The sequence below is a fragment of the Nomascus leucogenys genome, chromosome 8 (genome assembly GCF_006542625.1).
Source record: "Nomascus leucogenys isolate Asia chromosome 8, Asia_NLE_v1, whole genome shotgun sequence".
NCBI lineage: Eukaryota > Metazoa > Chordata > Mammalia > Primates > Hylobatidae > Nomascus > Nomascus leucogenys.
Window position 1 is genome coordinate 23,679,523 of NC_044388.1, and position 20,466 is coordinate 23,699,988.

The 20,466-nt window shown below is 36.1% G+C and overlaps 1 protein-coding gene across 5 annotated transcripts in view; it reads right to left on the reverse strand.

Annotated features, from left to right (window-relative positions):
• Positions 1-20,466, reverse strand: part of SATB1 (SATB homeobox 1) — a 92,688-nt gene that overhangs the window by 14,767 nt on the left and 57,455 nt on the right. For all 5 annotated transcript variants that reach the window (XM_003265294.3, XM_003265293.3, XM_003265292.3 and 2 more), the window contains exon 9: positions 17,771-17,926. In XM_003265294.3, the coding sequence (XP_003265342.1) occupies positions 17,771-17,926 (156 nt within the window). The remainder of the gene's footprint in view (positions 1-17,770; positions 17,927-20,466) is intronic.

A 20,466-nucleotide genomic window follows, 5' to 3' on the forward strand; every position in this document is an offset into this window, starting at 1 on the left:
CCCAATGACACTGATGTCCAAATCTGTTGGACTATTTATTAGCTATTGCTGAGCACTGCCCTACATTCTATTCTCCATTCCTTATACAATTCTCTCTAATGGGAAAGCCCGTTCTCCTATTTTTTTTTTTTTTTTGGTGCCCATTCAAATACTACTTGTCTTTCAAGACACGCTCAAGCACTTCTGTATGCCAATAAAATGATTATATCTCATATAGGCATTTATCTACGTGAACTTGAATAATGTTTCTGAGCCTCAAGATTCTTCCTCTACAAACTGTAGATAATAATGGTAATCTCACAGGATAGTAGCCGGTACAAGTGAAACAGAATATATTCAGCCCAATGCCTGCTCCACAGTAACTACCAAAGGTCTTATAAACTTTATTGAAAGCACTAGCCTTAAATGTCTCCAAGCACATTTGGGAAAACCTGGAATTCAAAAATAACTATTAGTGCACGTCACTAATAACTATTAGTGACGTGATAAACGTCATTGATGGGCAGACATCAAGTGGGATCCACGTGGAGAAGAAGAGTTGAGGTAGGGTTCTCAAGGAATTATTCACTGATGAAGAGAAATACTGGCTTGGATTTGAAAAGGGGACAATATTTAAAATAGGAAAAATAATAAATAACAGAACAAGATGAATTAGCAGGAGGCTGGGAAAACAGACCAGTTGCTTTTGAACTGACTGTCTATGACCCTTTTTTAATAGCTCTTTACCATACTTTCTTGAGAATACTACTTAGTTACTGTAATCTCATTTCCTCTACTGGACTTTTAAGATCTATTTGTTAAGAAGCCTGGGTTTTAATTTGAATATCTATTCTACCATTTATCATAGCCTTGTAACCTCAGGCAGATTACTCAAGTTCGCTAAACCTCAATTTTCTGCTCTATAAAATGGGGTCTAATTTTACCACTTAATTCACAGGGTTGTGAGAATTAAGTAAAATAATGCATGAAAAGGGCTTGGCACACAATAACAGTATGATAAATGTAAGCTATTATTATTTTATGGTTATTATCACACGAGGGATTTGAATATCAAGGGGGCTAATGAAAATAATTCAGTTACAGTATTCCAATCTGAACCAAGCATCTTCCCCTAAGCCAGTTTCTCCTCCTAGGAAGTTTTACTCAGTTAATAGTATTACCACATACCCAATCACCTAGGCTGAAAGGCTGTTATCTGAAGCATACATTGGTATAGTATTTCTGAAGGACACTGTGAATTGCAGAATGTGGAAATATCTAGCAATCATCTGTAAAACACAAATGCCTTTTTGATCCAACAATTTCACTTTTAAGGATTTAAGGAAATAAGGATATGTACAAATATTTAACTATAATGTTTACATTCATATTATTTGTACTAGCAAAAGTTGAATATAGCCTAAATACACCTCAGTGGGGAATTAAATGGTATGTTCAGCACATGAATAAATGTAAGACATACATGCATACACACATATATACATACAGATAGATACATGTGCATGTATGTGTGTATGTATATAGAGTGTCAATCAGGATCCTTAAGGTGGTCATCTCTAGGTGATTAAATTTATGGATAATTTTATGTTTTTCCTTATGCCTATATCTTCTACTTTTTCTATAGTAGCTAGGTATTAGTTTTGTAATAAAAATATATAGCAAGTGGCTTTAACTAAAAATCTAACTTTTCTTGTCTGTCTCTCCCATAACTGATGAATTCCTGTCAATACTCCCTCAAACATCTCTTGAATTTGTTCCTTCTTTTCCATTCCTCCTGCTGTGGTTCAGTCCCACAGCATTTCTTCAATAATCTAATTCTGATGGGCTTCTTTATTCCAGCCCACCCCCAACCCTGCTATTTGAGTTACATTTATCACAAACAAATGTGAACACAAATAGCCCTTTGAGTGGCAAACTCCTCACTTTCCTTCACCCAAAGAGCTTGGAAACACCCTGAGGCTCACACTTCAATGAGTGAATGTAAAAATGCGGCAAAAGATTCACCACAACAAATTCAAGCAGCAGCAAATGGGGGTACACACAAAGACACAAAAACGGCCCAATCTGGGCCATTTAGTGGCAAAATACTGTATACACTTCTGCAATTTCTGAGGGCTCATGTATAGTAGCAAAGTCCAACAATTTGTATTCATAATGTTGTTTCTGTATTAAAAAAAAATAAGGTTCAAATTGAGCTCAGCATAATAGATTTAAGACAGGACAGCACCATAAAAACCTCTGTCAAAGGCAAATAAAATAATTATTTTCTTTAAAAAGAAGAATTTATGCTAGGAAACTTTACTTTTCCTAAATTTCTTAACCCAAATGAGTATGTGCTCTCATATTGCAATGTTATGAAGCAAATTTATTATGTTGCTTCCTAAAGTCACTATTAAAAATTTACAATATTTATTTTCCTATTCAAAATAATGAAGGTCATTAAGAAAAAATATTGCTGAATATTCATATATGCCATGTGCAAAAAAAACACCCAAAACCCCAAACCCAAAACCCCACATAAATATAAGAAATCATAAAAAGAATAACTTTAAGGTGACAATTTACCTGACAGGGTGGTTTGTTTGCTTACAAAAATAATTTACTACCAGGTTGATTTGGATAAATATTTCTGCCACTGCATTTTAAATTGATTTATGTAAAACTTTTCAACACTGCATGTATATCCTAAAATGAGCTACACTCCCTATTATGCATATTTAGGGACTGGGAATTAAAAATTTAAATATTCCCTCTATGATGTTTTAGGAGAGATAACAAAAAATTTTTAAAAGCAGAGCAAGGCAATTTGGGACTGTAAAAGTTAGGGAATCACATCCTAAGAGGAACAAGCAAGCAGGGTCACCATGAGCTCCCAACTTGCCTATGATTTTGCTGATAAAGTAACACCCATTTTGTGGCCAAAACCACAGCGTTTTATCCATTATACAAACTTGCTAATCAGAAGCTGGCTTAATTTGAAAGACCCAAATCTTGTGATTTACAAGTAGGCATTAAGAAAGGCAATCATAAATATTTCTAGAAGCATCATGTGGGTCTCAGTGACAATGGCCGGGTTATAATTTTACCAATAAAAGGAGACAAGGGAGACTGGGGCTTTGCACAGACTGTCTCAATCACTCCTCTGATCACATTTTACATCTGGGGAAAGCAAGCTCAGAGAAGGCTCCAGGGGAGAATGGCAGCAGTGAAGCATGACCCTACTCCGTCCTTGTGAGCCCACTCCAGCGCCTCTTCCCACTGTCCCACACTGACTCCCTTTGGAATAGGTTGGCATTTGTGAGAGTAATATTGGGGGCTGATTAAAATTTACTTCTGCAGCATTCTATCCTCCTACAAAGAATTCCTGAGCACCATCTATGTGCTAGTCATTGTGTAGGCTAACAGGAGATGTGGGGACAAAACTTCTTGTCCAGTGAGGTAAGAACCACTTAAACTTCAGGTTGATAAGTTGATACTAAAGGTATAGTTAGTTCAACTGGAAAAAGAAATGTCTAATCTAAAAGCAAAGGCATTCTCTCACAAAGTCCTACAGCACTGCATGTGGGCATGCGAATACCAGAGAAAAGGTTGTCTGTAAGGTTTCTGTTTTGGTGGTTGTTTTAAATGTCACTGCATCATTGTTACCTCTGTTTACATGCTTTGGAGTGAAGGATGCTTGAAGAGCAAGCATACCAAAATGCAATAAACAAAAAGTAAATGTTTCTCAGGTTAATTTGAGAATCCCTCGGCTCATGTGATAAAATATATATATATTTTTTTCCTCTACAAAATTTATCTAATCATTGATCTTATCTCTTGTGCCATGGACCCTTCTGGGAGTCTGATAAAGCCCATGGATGCCTTTTCAGGACAGCGTTTTTATGTGCCTGAAATAAAATACATAAGATTACAAAGAAAACCAATGATACTGAAATACAGCTATCAAAAATTTGTGATAGTGTCATATATATACTTCTTTATTAACACACTAAATAACAAGGTTTAGCAACAGATCTAATAACTACTGTAATTTTATAGTGATGGGCATAAATGATATTTTAAGATATCTAGAACAACATAATAGGATATGAAAATATTGTGTTTTTTTAATGGTGACAAATTCATAGGTATTGCTACTGTGATTTGTTGCCTATATTGATAATTGAATAAAATGCCAACTTTCAGTAAGAAGAGGTTAGAGAAAATAAAGTCATTTTTTTCATCCAAGTTCATGGTTCCCTGGGGGAGAAGGTGGGCCAAGGTTAAGAACCCGTAAATGGGTGGCCCTTCCTCTTACCCCACAAAAACGTGTGTGTGTATACATACATAGCTATCAAACATGTATCTATGTATATATACACACATGTACATATAGACACATTTCAAATACTGTTCCAGAATTATCTCCTATAAGTTCTTAACACATTAGAAAATCTTAGTATTTATGGATTTGTGAAACAAATTTCCTTTTTTTTCTTTTTTGCGACTAAGAGGACCAGGACTCTTAGAGATGGGTTAGAGAAGAACAGTCACTACCACAGGGGTTCCTAGACTGTGTCCTTAGTAGCCCCAGGTTTCCATTAGAGGTGTTTCAGAAGTACCCGCGTTGTGTATGTGTAGGGTAAGGGGTTGATGAGAAGGTCCCTTCCCCCATTCAATCCTCAGGTCAATCCAAATGGAGAAAACTTTCATCTGATTTATATATTTCAGTTCTGAATGAGATTTCATTAATTAAATGATGGTTCTACAGCTTACAATTTTTGGTTTACAATTGCACTAGCACATATATACCTCACTGTTTTCCTGGTCCTGTTACAAATGCAGAGATTGGGCTTACAATTTCTGAATAATGCATCTGAATTCTTACTGGGTTATTGACATCATATCATCCAAGTAATTTTAAAGGTAAGTAAGATTAGCAGAGTATCCTTTCAGAAATGTCTACCTGCCAGGAGAACACCAACAAGTTTTTCCAAAGACACAGGGGTTTTCCAAATAGAAGGAGATACGGTAGGACAAATACAGGATAGAGGCAGGATACAGAATGGAAGAGTGGCACAAGCACTGGATGTGTGGGTGGGTAGGGTGGGGGACGGGAGTGGCTCTGCAAATGCTAGGAAACTAGCAGTGATCAAATACCAGTCCCTGCTCTCTCATCACTGCCTCTCAAAGAGCACATGGCTATACAGTCTTTGTCTGTCTAACTAGCTGCCTTGTGCCTTGTCTTCCAGTCTAATAGAAGATCAAAGAAGGTGAGTAGAAAAGATGGTAAGGGGGGAGACAGATAGAAAATAATTGAGCACATAACCGTCTCATAACTTTATATTATATGTGGCTCAATGCTAATATGCTCAGAAATACAAGCATAAACTGCTGTTTAGAAATTAAGCTTGATGGATAAGGCTTTCGTCCTTATGGTTAACCAGGGTCCAAGCTATTTAGTCTCTTTAATCAAAATACTAAAATAAAATCATTACCCATTAGGCTATTACCCTTCCCCCAATCTCCAAACATACAAGCAAAAATTAATTGCAAGCCAGGAAGAAAGAAGGTAATTTAGACAGTAACAGCTTGGCATGGATTAAGCTAGATTTCCAAATAACATTTGTCTGTTTGTGAACATATATTTTATTTACAACCTTCACTTCCTTGACCTTGTTGAAAGTAATTTATTTTTACCTAATCTGCATTTCATTTAAACAGCCAAATACTTCATCAATGAACCAGTCAAGTAACACCCATGACAAGTAGCACTCCTGTTGATACCATAAGTAAAATGGGTAAACATTTAAACGAGACATTTGGGGATGGACACATCTCAGCAGCTATTAAATGCTACAGGTACCAATTTATAAACTTGCAAAAATGGATTTCAAGGTATTCTCTCAAATGAGCTGTCACTCCCTGCTTCCTTTTCCTTTGTGTTTACTCCCTATCTCCCTAATCTCTTCCAAATCTGACTTCTCATCAATCGAGTATTCTCACATTGCCCTGTTTTCCCGTTTAATGTGCTATTAAAGTTTTTAATGTGCCAGAAAAAAACTTGTATCTATCAATCAATCAATCAATCAATCAATCAATCAAAAGAGCAGCTAAGGGTGGATCTTCAGGCATCAATTGAAAAGCAAACAAAAAAAGAGACATATTTAAAGAGGAAAGTCTTTAGCAACTTTCAAATCATATCATGCTAGCAATCACCACCCTACCACATATTAAACCAAGCCCATTCCCCAATGGAATTCAGCTCATCTCATACTCTATACTGTACTGATGCTGCTAGGTCTCTGTATGATAAAAGGGAGAGTTCCCAGTCATCTATCAACAAGTCTCAGATGAAGAGCGTATATCAATCACGAGCTCAACTCACACCACGTAATATGGAGTTCATATACGGGATTCCAACAATCAATTCAACCCATTATATGCCACCCATAAATAACCCTTCTTGGCTCTAGACCCCAAAATATCACTTTTCCGCCTACCCCCCAAACTAAGCCCTTCCATTATTCAAACTCTTACCTTTTGTTTCCCAGACTAAAACACCTGTCAGCAGTGTCTTCAATCAAAATAGCATCCTCTGTAATACTTGTGTACCTGTTTCAATCACAAACACACAGACCTAGAACTTCAAGGGACATTAGATATACTATGATCTAACCTATTTTACTTTCCTGAAGGGGAAGTTCAGTGTCTGAGAGGTTAAATGGCTTGCCTGGGGCTACACAGCAGGTTAGCAGTGGAACTGGGACTACCACTCTTTGCAGTTCCCAATGTTTTCCACGAATGATGCAATTCATGTACAAGTTGTTAGGGAAGACATCGGTGAGTTTGCAAATTAGGTACTATTACCTTATTTCTATATTATGTAGAAAATCAGGAGCCATGCCCTCCAGTTCCTTTCAGATTAGGCTACACTGCAAATTACACTGATGACTTCAACAATGATGATGAAAAATGAAGACAGTGGGTCCAGAAGAAAACAACAAAGAACATTAAAAGGAATCACTTTTCCTTCCTGTACATTTTCATGAAGATATGAGAGCACTGGAGAATAGCGATTGCAGAGTGACTGAGGATGGTGGATTGAGTTGGGGCAAGATAAAGTTTGTAACACTTCTACTGACTCTTCATCGGTGACTTGTTAACAGACAAATGGAAAATGTCTCCTTATTAGACAGGGACCTAGAAGGGTCCGTAAATAAATAATTTGTCTTTGAAATGCAGGATTCTTGTAGTCTAATGATTAATTTAACGAAAAGATGTGCTCTTTCTTTGTACTCAGAATACTGATCTTGTTAAACTCTGTATACACAACAGCATCCCTAATGAAACAACTTTTTTCCCCTCTCTTTTCTTTTCCCTTTTGTATTAACAGGTATGCCAGGCAAAGAAATACAAATACACAAAAATGTTTGCAAACATGAAAAACTAGGGGATAATTTTTTATCTCGCAAGTGAAATCTTTCATTTGCAAACAATTTAGGACTCCTTTTAATGGTGAGCTCCACCAGTGATTGCAAAATGTGATTCAACTTGCATGCTGGCTTATCCCTAACATACCTTCAAGTAGCTGTGCAAAAAAACTTCAGGGTTATTAAAGCAAGGGCATTAGCAATGAAACCATAAACTTTATTTACCTCCACTTTTCTTATTTCTTAGACTCATCCCACACAACCATGCTTTGAATAGCAAACCCCCATTTGGGAATCCTAAAATACAAGTGACTACAGCAGGGATGCGTTTATCTCCCTGATTAGCAATGGGTATTTTTACTTCTGTGTTAAGAAGGATTCTGAGGTGATATCTGTACTCATCAGAAGAGTGTTGTGATATGGGAATTGAATCAAATCTTCTACAATAACTATATCTTGCAAAACGATTACAAAGGTAGATTAAGACGGGGGAAACAAATGACCTAAATTAGATGGAAGAAGAGTTCTAACTAAAAGGCAAAGACAGTACTTTATTTTCCCTTTAAAGTGATATTTAGGCCAAAAGAAACTATGAATAGGAAGAAAAAATATCAGATTTTAAAGTTGAAAGTTATGGAGCAAACAAAACACATGGAAAATAGACAGACTAAGTGGGAAGAAAGTTCCAGAAAAAAACTAGGAAGCAAAGATTATACAAAGAAGAAAAAGAAACACAACATGAGGAAACTACTAAGCAAAAGGGAAAATGAGTAGAGTAAGGAAACAAAAAACCCCCACTATTCTTTGGGAAAGTACACCTTCTCTTAGTTGGATAACAGGAATCACCACCACCACCATTCTAAGTAGCTTCCAAGCTAGGTTCATAACTGAAGTCATAAAATAAAAATAAAGATAAAAAGAAAAAGAGTGTATTTTATTTGGAGTTAAAAGATATTTAAGTAGGCTATGTCTATGTTTTAAATGGTCTCTAAAGTGGATTGTTGTGATCTGGCTCCAGGACGTATGATTCAAAAGCACCACTGATCCTATTTCCTCCTTCGCTCTTAGCTTTAGTTTTCCACCAGCTTATCTGCCTTCTTATGCATCCAATTTTTTATAGGGGGATTCTTATGAGACTGGTGATAACTTTAGCCTTAAACAGTTACCTACTGTGCCTGCATTTTGCCAGGTTATCTCCAATTTCTATAAAAACAGAATCCTCAAGGTTTCCAACTCTGCCTTTCAAATCAATTACACAAATCCACAGATATCTCCATGAAATAAAGTTCCTAACCGGGGCCATTTTTGCTTTTTGAGTGTCTGGTATCTGACTATAAAGCCTGAAGTAACAACTTTGCATTAAAAAATAAAAAGAAAGAAAAACTGTCTTTTAGAAAATACCTATGTCCAGTCTTAGAAATCCTTTCAGAATTTAGGTTCAAATAAACAGTTCAACACTAAAAACATAACAGGGCACAGAATCAAAGGACATTATGCACCCTACCCACCCCCCAAAAAAACCAAAAAACTTACAGAAAATAAATGAAAAGCCCAATACAGAATACAATCTTTTTCCCATTTGAATTTTGGTAAAAGTATAAAAAAGGAATTTGATGAAGGTTTTGATAAAATAACCTGGAAAAAACTAAACAACCCCATTTTTCTAGACGCAACTTCGTTTGACTGCATTTTATTTTTATTTAAGAACATCTTACACACACATACATACCCCAACCCTTTAAAAAAAAAAAGGGGGCGCCTGAAATTTTAGTTACACCACATGTGGTTTTCATTTGTGAAAAATGAACAAGCTGTTTGTGGTTAAACTGTCTAATCGCCTGTTATCAATCTAGCACTGCATTCAAGATTTACAGGATACATCAGCTTCTGTGCCACATTAGCTGTAAAAGGGGGGGGGGTGGGGGGAAAAAGGAGGAGGAGAGAGTTTATCCTGAGGAATAATATTTCCAATGCAGCCACACTCGCACTACATCTGGTTGTGCTGGTAGCGGCAGTTAAATTGAAATATTTCACAGCGTGTGTCAGAAACATGCAGAATGGTAATTATGACAGATCTGATTAAGCCAGAGTGCCACAAGCTCCCTGGCCAGCGCCGGTTGTGCAGGTGTGACCTTGTGCGTGCCTGCGTGTGTAAATAAAATTAATTACAAGCGAGAGGGTGAAGGCTTCAGTGACATCACAAAGCGGAGAAACTCCCAAGGGGGAGACCTAATGGAATATTTTCCCTCAGTCTAATAATACAGTTCATATTGACTTGAGGTAATTAGTGGGATCATTAAAGCAGTTTTCCCGGCGTATTTGGCTGCCTGATCAGATTAGTGAAAATGTTCTTCAGAACAAGCCCTGTGTGGTCTGCCAGAGAGGAGGAAATAAAAAGCAACAAAGCATATTTTGGAATGATAAGCAGCGCTGGACTTTTACTATAGCAAAAAATCTCTACTTTTCTCTGGAGCCGACAGATCTAACTGTCTTGTCCATTTTAATTCTTTTATCCAACTTGTGTATTCTTATACACATTCTGAACTACTTTCAATTCCCCTTTCCCTCTGTTAAATCAGACTGCTTTATCACTAAGAGCCATCCCCAACTCCCCAACAAATCTCCTCTAAACAAGGCAATCTTAAAATTGGGGAAAAGTATCTTAAATGACTGCTTTACTGTTAACTGACAATATGGGACAACTGAGAGAGGCCAAAAAAAAAAAAAAAAAGGAAAAACAAAAAAGAAAAAAAAAAAAGGAAAACAAAACCCCAAAACAAGGAAAGAAATGCCACTTAAGATTCACCTGCTAAACAAAAGATTCCTCTCTTATGTAACACATAACAGATTTAAATATTTACTCAAATTTGGACCTCAAAATGGGTTTAGCTTAGGACAGAGCTGGGACATGCATTCTTCCTGTTGAACAGAAAACAGAGGCCTCATCAAGAAAAGGGCCATTTGTTTGAAAATACTCTATTGAGCATGCTCTACCTTGCCACTGGAATATGCCAAGCACTGTCACAGATGGCAGGCTCTGACAGTTCCCATCCGTAGCGTCGATACTCGACAGTTCAGCACAAGATCAGTGACATTCTGTCTCATTAGAACCACGCTAATTATCACAGCTAGTTTCAGGGGAAACCATGTGTTGCAATGGTCAATTTGAAGGAGTCTGTGCATCAACAAACTGGTAATAAGGATCAGACACCTTATTATATGACAGCATGCTGCCTATGATCTGATTTACAAAATCAGAGGCACTGAGGCGGCCGAGGAGGCTGGCAGTTTATGAAACAGTGTGTTTAAACCCAATTCCTGAAGCATCCTGGTTGAAAAGGGAATTGTTAAAAAAATACACAAAGGCAACTGGAATAGCTGAATCACAAAATCAAAGGAGAATAGATTTTCTATTAACATACAACAGAAGTAGATTAAGACTTGGGGAAAAAAACATCATCAATTTGACAATTGTATGCTGATTTCATAAATGGTTTAGAACTTCTATTTTTACATGGCATGTAATTATAAATTATAGAGCAGTTATATGTCTACTAATCTCTAAAATATAGATACATATTTTTAAATGGGTGGTCTATGATTTGTGTCATTCTGCCAAGCAAATGGGTTGCATATCTAAAAACATAACAAGTATACTTAGAAAAATGAGTAATCTCTAAGGTTACTTTTTAAGATACCATCGATATTCTTGGCAGGGCAGAAAATTTCTACATTAGATTCATTTTACTAACATAAGTTCTTCCATTCCTCTCTTAGCACCTTTCGTTGATGTGAAATTTTAATGGTACAGTTTCTTCCAGAGCTATTTTTCTATTGTCATTTAGTATAAATGCATTTTCATAGCTCATTCATTTCACAGGGTCTTTATTTTCATTTCTCATGTGAGGAAAAAAGAAGATAAAGTTAAAATAAAACCTACTTTCATTATCAAAAACATAAAAGACAACTACTGAGACTTTTAAGAAAAAACACTTTTGTCTTCTAACTTGGTAGACTGTTAAAGGATTATATCAGTGTTATAGCTGTGTGATAAGTTTAACTGAATGACACTCAGTTTTAAGATTAATTCCTGTTAGGAGTGAAACGTTGTTGATTTGCTGTTTTCCCTACTTTCTGTACCCACCTGAACCTGTCCTGAAAAACTACTCTTCAACTGACAAAGCTGAATATAGAAGAGCTTCCAAAAAGAGAAAACATTATAGAATATTCTTAGTTTACACTTTTCAGCTTACACTAACATTTTAGGACAAAAGGTGCTCTCATGTTAAAGCAGGTTCTATGAATATATAGTTGGCATAGCCGTGCTTCAGAACATATATGCTGGATTGCTGTAAAGGGACCACTCTTGCAGTGAACTTCTTTGTGCTTCCTCACATGATGAACCTCCTTAAAGCTGGCTCAATATTCACAAATTAATTCTCTTCAAATCTGGTCTAAAAATTTTCTTATGACATCTTCTAAAGATGGAGAAATGAGGCATAATGAGGTATGTCTATATTTGTAACAGTTAAGCTTATTAAGTGGGTCGAAGATAAAATATATTTGACTTTCGGTTAATTCTAAATTTATGGGGAAAAGGTGAAAATTTTAAATTATTTCAAAGAAGCAACACGATAACCAAAGATCTTCTGTTCATTTTTTTAAAAGTAGGTAATACCAAGTGTCTAGGGGATAAATCACCTCTTGATATGACTTTTTAGCCAAAAATATAAGTTAGCAATTGTTCTATTTAATAATTCTGGACCTCATAGATCAAATCCTAGATATACTAAAACAAACATACTTATTTTTTGGAGGCAGAAATCTGAAAAGAAGGCATATTCAGATCCACAAATTTAATTGGCTCTTAAAAAATCATATACAATCATGTACGTTCAAACTATTAATGTCAATATTTAAAGCCATTAATTTTTTAGTCCTGTTTGGCATTCAACTAGAACTATAAAAATACATCAACGTTTTAGAAAACTGAATCCAATATGAATTCCCAACATTAAGATGTAAGAGATTGTTATAAATGGCTACTAATATAGAACACCTTAAATAGGAGACTGATGAACTCCACATCCTTCTTACTCAGGAATGGAGCACAGGGACCTCCAAAGATCTGTGTTAAACGTAACACTGGCAGACTGCTGAGATGCAGGGACCACACACTGGACTGTCTTATGTGTCTTCTTGTTTTCCCCACAAATACTTCTCTTGCCTCCTCCTCTTCCAGGCAAGTGGGTCCAGGGAAACAGAAGCTGTATCCCCCTCAGGGTGTCCTCTACACATTTAGATGGAGAACATGTAAAGGGGCAGTTCTCTCTTCAGAGAGTGAATGAAGAAGGCTTCGTTTGCCCAAGAGAAGAGGCTCTTGGGCCACGATGTGAAGACCCCACAGACCGCTCCAAAAGGATGTAGCACCGGAAATAACAGAAACCATGATTCTCAAACCTGCAGGGCCTCCTGCATGCCTTTAATAGGAGGCTACACAGGTGAACTCCTGTCACAGCAAAGTCTGTTAGATGAACATTCCAAAAGAATGAATCAGCACAGAATTAAAAACTGAAGTGTAATTTAATTCTAACAGAATAAAAGATGCCTTCACTAGCATGCTAGCATACAGAATGCAATGTCAATGGTTCCATGATTTTATTCCTGGATTTTGTCACTATAGATCTATTTTCGGCAATGAAAATTACATTTTTAGCCCTATTTCTAGCCCCAATGATTTGTGACATATGTCTTACTTGCATTTAAGACATCCATTACCATGTGAGAATTTCCAAACCTAAAGGTCAGAATGATGTTTTCTTTCACCTACAAACCTAAGGAAAACGGAGGTATTCTTTTTCTCTCTTTTGTCCTTGTTTTCCCCTCTCTCTCATCCCAGGGGCCATGAATCTCAATGACAAACAAAAGTGACTGAAAAGTAGATGAAAGAAAAGGCTTTAAATTATTTGGTCTCTTCTACTAGCCATGTTATTTTTGCATAGTCAGAAAAGCTCTTTATTTTATTTTTTTTAGTATTAAAAACATACCTATTCATCAGCCAAAGTTGTAGCAGCCAGAAAGTACTACAACTCAGAGACTGCAAAATATTATACCAAAAGTATGTTAGTCAAACAGAATTTTCATCGGCTAGTTGCTTTACCCAAAATAAATACATTGTTCAATAAAACACTAGAGGAAATTATTTTCTAAGCACAAGTGATGATGCAGTGTGGTTCTGTGAAAGCCCTTTACTGTCTTACTGCACTACTGTATCTGCAAGCTCCACCTATGCAAACATGAAAATCAATGTAACAATTCAGTGTACAAGGCAAGGCCTACGGTGCTGCTAATGTCCCCTTGCTGGACACACACCTTAAGTCTCAGAGCTCTCAAGGGGTTTGCTGTGGAATAAAATTAGATTCCAACATCTGCCACCATTAAGGAAAAAATTCCATTTCCATCTCCCATATGAAAACACTATAACCAATGAAGAGTAACTGAACCTTGATACTGTAATGGTTATTACCCAAATAAAGTATTTTTTTAAACAGTAAAATTAGCAAATTTTGCTCTCATAATTATTTGAATGTTATCAGACTAAATGTTTGCTAAAATTCCAATATGATTCACGTGGAAAAACTGCTGCTTATTTGAATACCCAGAATATAAAGTGTATTCATTTGCAGCTATTCACATTATGTTTAAAGCATATCATCTTTTTAAAGTTTGCATTAGTCTGCTTTCCTAACCAAGCACAAAAAGTAGCCTACCTTCAGTTTTTACTTGCATATTTTATCAGACATTTCTACTAGAGTTAAAAACAATTCCATATCTATTATTCATTGAAGAGACAATACATGTGAAATGGTGGAATCCACATGAGTTGGTTTCTTTTACCGAAAATACACTGTGCATTAGTCACTGCAGAGCATGCTTTACCTTTTAAAATGGAAGGTATTTATGATACACAAATACATGATAAATAAATCTCTTATCCATGTGGAGGACTGAACCTCTTGCTTAGCACATTATGAAATGTTACCATTTGGGCATAGTGCTATATAATTTTAAAGCTCTTTTGCATACATTGTAGCATGTGCCTTCTATGTTAAAAGAATCCTGGGCTCAAAAGTTAAAATTTCCCAATATTATACCACCAATGACACAACCTGGATCAGAGCTGGCCTCCTTTGACTCCTTCACCCTGTACACCCACCTCCATTAGGTATGATAGAGCCTGGATTCTGAAGGCTCTGTGTTGGTAAGAACCTTGTGTTCCATGAATATGTCAATGAAGAAAGGAAAGCCCTCACTGTTTCTACTATCAATAAGACCACTATTCCTAATTCCTCTTCCCCAGATCAGGGTAGTACCTTCAGTGATGATGCTGCCTTGAACCCTGAAGACAGTCTAAAATAGGAGAAATGCAGAGAATTTGGAGTTGGCTGTACTACATTTATTATTTAAGAAACTCTCATGTGTAAAAGAAAGAAAATAATAGCTCACAGGGTTACTAAATTAATGCAGATAATCTATAATGCATGATAGGGTCTAGCACAAAAAACATGATGGTTAAGTCAACCCAGACAACCAGGGCAAGACACAGAAGCAGATGGAGGTAGATGGGATGAGACAGAAGAGACTCTGGTTCTTCCTGCTTCACACATATTTTGTCTTGGGGGACTGCTACCTCATTTTGGCAAGCGCTGGCACACATCTGAGGCCTAAATATCTATTTTAGAAGTGCAACATTTTAACCATTAAAAAGGTCAGTCTGATTTGAAGGTTTTTTTTGTTTGTTAGTGTTTCTGTTTCCTTCACAAAACATCATAGCATGAGAACAGAACCTAAGTAAATGGCCACTTTTCCTTATTAAGTCGGGTTTCTTTTGTTAGTTATATACACAGGTTTTGGACTGTCTAATTTTTTAAGCAATCATCAATCTTTCTACATTTTTTCATAAACAGGGTAGTGCTAACATTAAACTGAACAACTAAGTCAAGACTACAAAAATGCTCTACTAGGATGTTAGAGTAAATTAGAAGTTGAGAATAACTATCCAAGGGAATAAAGTTAATAGTTTGCTTGACTCCCATAGCCCACTATTGGCCCCTTTGACTTTCTCTCAACCAGTAATGAGTAATTAGCTAAAAGCTTTGGGGCTTTGGGAAACACACCATCACAGAAGATGGTTGGAATTTGCTTATTTACATTGCTGAAATAGAGACCCATGAGGAGCCATGTAGGACAGGGTACAAAGAGCAGGGATGTTTAAAATGGCTTAGAACATCACCTGTATGACATTATTAGCCAACTGCTGCTACTGTCTAAGTAGCTCCAAAATCAGTACTCAGCCCAGGTTGGCGAGAACCCAGGGTATCATTTAAAAGGATGAAGTCAAAGATAGCAAAGGAACTATCAATCACAGGGAATCAGAAAGGAAAACGATGGCAGGGGGTGGGGGTAGATTGAATTAAATGACAAGTGATAGACAACTAAATACGGTTACCAAAAAGTTATAATATTAACTTTTGTTTTAAAGCTAACCTTTACTATAATAATACATGTCCAGTTTCTCCATTTTGGAGATTTAGGGAAAGTGGCTTTTGTAGGAATGCAGTCTGATTATTACTGATGATTGGACAGGTCAGAAAAAAAAATGTAGAATAAGAAAGGCAAGATAATATATATTTAAATATGAGATCCTCATCATATTTAGGCTAAAGAGCCAAAACAAGAATGTGTGGGGTGGGCAAGTAGGTGGGGGGGGGGGGGGGAAGTGAGACCAGGACATTTCTCTTTAATGCGTAGTCTTGGCATGTAAATGAAGACATCTGAAGAAGCACACAGGTTTAAAGCGGCTCTAACATTCTATCATAATTAGAAACATTTCAAGAGCCCTGTAATTTCCAATCAAAATTACAGTAATTTCCGATATACAAGCCATGATTCATGACAGAATTTTACATTCCACGAGAGATTACGGTGGCCTGATGTATGACACGCTGAGTACAGCACTAACATAAACAATTCAGCTTAATGTTTAAACAGCACTTGATGTTTAGAATCTCACAATAAAAGAAACATATTATTGTAGAAATTATCACTTTGACAGTGATTGAAGGGTACGCAGGCATGTGGCCTATAAAGCTATAATTTTTACAGTCCACAGCTTGAGTTCAATCATTTTTATATAACATTTCCAAGATATCCCTTAAGTATTTCATCAGGCCTATAACTTAAACAAGAACAACATTCTTCTAAAGCAAAACTCCTGTCAAGTAACACTATAAATGTCGATAGGGTAAAAGTTTAGGAAAATCTGAAAAGATTATTATGTTACAAATATATCGGATTATAAATACTCCCACAATTGTGAATTTTATCAGAAGTTGACAACAGCCAGGTTGTTTTAGGATTCATTAATGATAATGAAAGTATACTTGTATAAAATTTCAAGTTGTTAAAATCTTACCTGGAGTCCCTATTTGCCTCTAAATCTCATCTTGATAGTGTTATCAAATCCTTTTTCAAAGGGGAAAAGAGTTTAGTGTTCTTCTGGTCCTTTAAAAAGTATTCTTGGCTTTGGAGAAGGGTTTATAGATAACTAAGTTTGTTCATGTAGATGATTCCATTTTTGATGAACATGAATTATTAATATACGACAATTATGCTGATAAAAGACTATACGACCTATCCTTTTTTATTTAGTTTGGTAGAAGTTTACAACTTTTCCGTTTCAAGTCTATTCAGCTGTAATTCAGAGTTGGACAACTTGTAATCAATCTGTGTGTCTTGTATATTCTACAGAAAAATTAAAATCATTAATATGCAAAGATTTGTGTGTGTGTGTCAGTTTGTCTTAATAAGTGTACTTAATAGTTGCAGACAGCTGAGTTGAGAGGCAACTATGCTCACCACTATACCACCAATGCCACATTAGATGGCTGAACTGGAACAGAAGAAACTGTATAAAGTTTTGTAGCATTTTAGTAGGAAAAAATATCAAGATCATCTAAGCAATAATGAAATAATAGTAATTCACATTATTTATTCTACTACAATAGACCAGACTGAGAAACTGACTATCCATTATGATATCCTTCTCAAAATACCTATTAAGTGACTTGGGGATTTACCGTAAAATCTTTGGTCCGAGGAGTGGCTATTGGAAAAAACAAAACTAAGTGCCTATAACCTGAATCTGAATATTGTTTCATTTTAGAGCTCTGGAAATAATCCCAGACATAGAGGCCTCTCCGTGATGCAAGTTCATATTGAAAATAGATACTCCTTTTTAATGAAAATTCCACAGGCAACACAGATAAACATTCTCAATGCCCAACAGAGGCTCTTACCTGGCTTTTGGTTGCTGCAACTTTTGCAAACAGTGCTTGAGACACTTTAGCGCGCTTCATTTCCTGCTGAATCTCATCATAAATGGAAGCATTAATGTTCATGGTATTGTTCTCTGGTTTCCCATTCCTCTCAGTGGCAATAGTAGCTGTTTTCACCTACAAAACATTTTGAACATGGCTGTCATTTTTCATTGGCTAAATTGTTTTGAAGCTTCTCAGGCTCAGCATCCAAACTGGACACTGTTGCTCCTTTTATGATCAAGGTGATCAACAGTGCAGTCATTCAACATTAGTTATTGCCCTGAGATCAGATTGCTTAAGTTAAGGAAGTCACATTGTCACAGGTGATTGCATCTGTAATATGACAGCAACTGCCAGCTGACAACCAGGAATTATAATGCCATAAAGTAAGTTTTCTGGAAAACGAAATAGTTTCAAAGACTTGAAAACCCTAAACTAACTGTCTCCCAATTACCTTCCACTGCAATCCTAACAAAGGAAATTCACAATTAAAATCATAATGCACAGTGCTGTATCTTCACTGGGTGCCCGGTGCCTAATAGACAATTGCATCACTAATAGCTATTACATACTATGGCCTTTTTAATTTTAGACTATTTTTATGCATCTTCCTCTTACGTTTCATTTAAAAAAATCTTCCATAACAAAGCCATTTGCAGAACTGCGTACTTAAATCTTCTATCCATCCATGAAGCAGGTAGAGTGCCTTGCTTAATTATCATAAAGGCTGGTTGAATTTTACATGTGCATGTCCAAGCTGTTCTGTATAATTATTTCATCTTTTCCTGGCACCCCTGGACATAACTATTTCCTTTTGACTTGTGAAACCACACAATAAGATAATGTTTCACAATATTTAATAAAATATTGCTGTAAGCATCAAAAAATATATAATCAGTGACTTTACTAATATATTCAAAAAGTACAATCTTGAGTGAAAAATCAGCATCAATGCCTTTAGTAATAGTGATAAGCAGATATCTGCAGTAAAATGCCACCAAATTTTAGGGGCTGAAATCAAATCTCAACTTCAAACTGTACTGATACTATGATTTGTTTTTAAAACTCCAAATTAATTTTTTATTACACAGTAGTATGAACTAGCCTGGAAAATTTACATAAAAACCATGTTGCTGATTTTTTACTGGGAAACTGATGAAAATAGAAATGAAAAATTACTACAGATACAAAACCATGTTTCTTCCAGCAAACTGATCACTTAAGGACCTCATCTTTTCGGTTACTTTACAGAACCCAGGTTTCTATCCTCTAGAAACTTACCATCCTGGACAATTTCTCACATAAACCATGAAAATAGAAAACGAAGTATGCTGTAGAATAAACAAATGATTTTTTTTTGGCATTAAATGATACAGCCTTTGAGTCAAGCTGCAGGACTTTAAGATTTATTTTACTCTGTTCCTAAAATATTCGGTGATTCAATTCTCCGTACTTAAAGCATAAATAGGAGATCCCTTTAAAATGCGCCTGCTGAATCCTAATTTCTAGCCAATTAGCAAAATAATTCACCTCTTGCTTATCTTGAGAAAGCTGACAGATGCTTTCAACATGATACCACCTTTCCAAGCATGGAAAAGATAATGCTGGGAAATAGTTGGCCCGCAGGCCTAAAGAGGACACAGCAGGTAAGGCAGGACAGGTGACCAAAGGTGGGGCCTCATCCGCCTCCTCTCCAGAGTTCCCCTTCTAGCTTTGCCGCTCTAGTAAGCAAGGGCACTCACAGAGATATATTAATGACTGGAGGCCACTAGAACACATACAGGGCTTTGAAGCAATAATCTGCTAAACACCACTTTAAGAGCCAGAAGAGTTAACACATTACCATAAATTGCCTACAAAGTTGCTTTGGTGAGATTGGAAACTTTGCTCTGGGGTGGTCTTGCTTTGAGGCAGAGGGATAGATTTGATCACCCCATGGGGTCTCTTTTAATACCTATTTTTCTCACTGCTTAAATGAAAGAGAAAAGAAAAGCCATTTCAATCATTTTGAAAACTGAATGTTATGGAAATGGGGGCACCAAGTCCAGCGCACTGAAGAAACAGATCCTTGGTAGCAATCTGCTAAGCAACAGTTAAAAGAACAGACTTTGGAAAGTTGGTGTTTCGATCTGTTTTTAAAATAATTTTCATTATTTTGTAAAAATGATGTTTACGAATTTATCTTTGAGGTGCGCTATAATCATTTGTTTCAACCCTGTGACTTTGTTTCTAAAAACTTCTTTGGTTAATTTTTTTTATTTTAAAGCAATTATAATCAAGCACAAATTCTAAATTATTTTAAAAAATCATTTCCTAGTAGCCAACACAATCAAAACAAAAGTGAAAAAAGTATACAAGAAACATTTTTTTTAAAAAAAAGAATGTGAGGGTGAAACTTTAACAATTACAAAGTTAGAAAGTATCTCTGTACTACTCATTTAAAAAATATTTAGGAAACCTCTTCTTTACCATCTTGTTGGCCCAGATACACACCTTATCATAGATAAGCTATTAGAATTCTAGAATCACATTTTTTTTTCCCCTAAACACAAGCTATTGCTTAAGGGAAACTGACTTGGACAGCTTTTCAAAAATATGAAAGCTGAATTTTTCCCCAGGTAAAAATGGAAACAAAAATCTTTTATACCTCACTCTACTAAGTACTATTTTAGCTT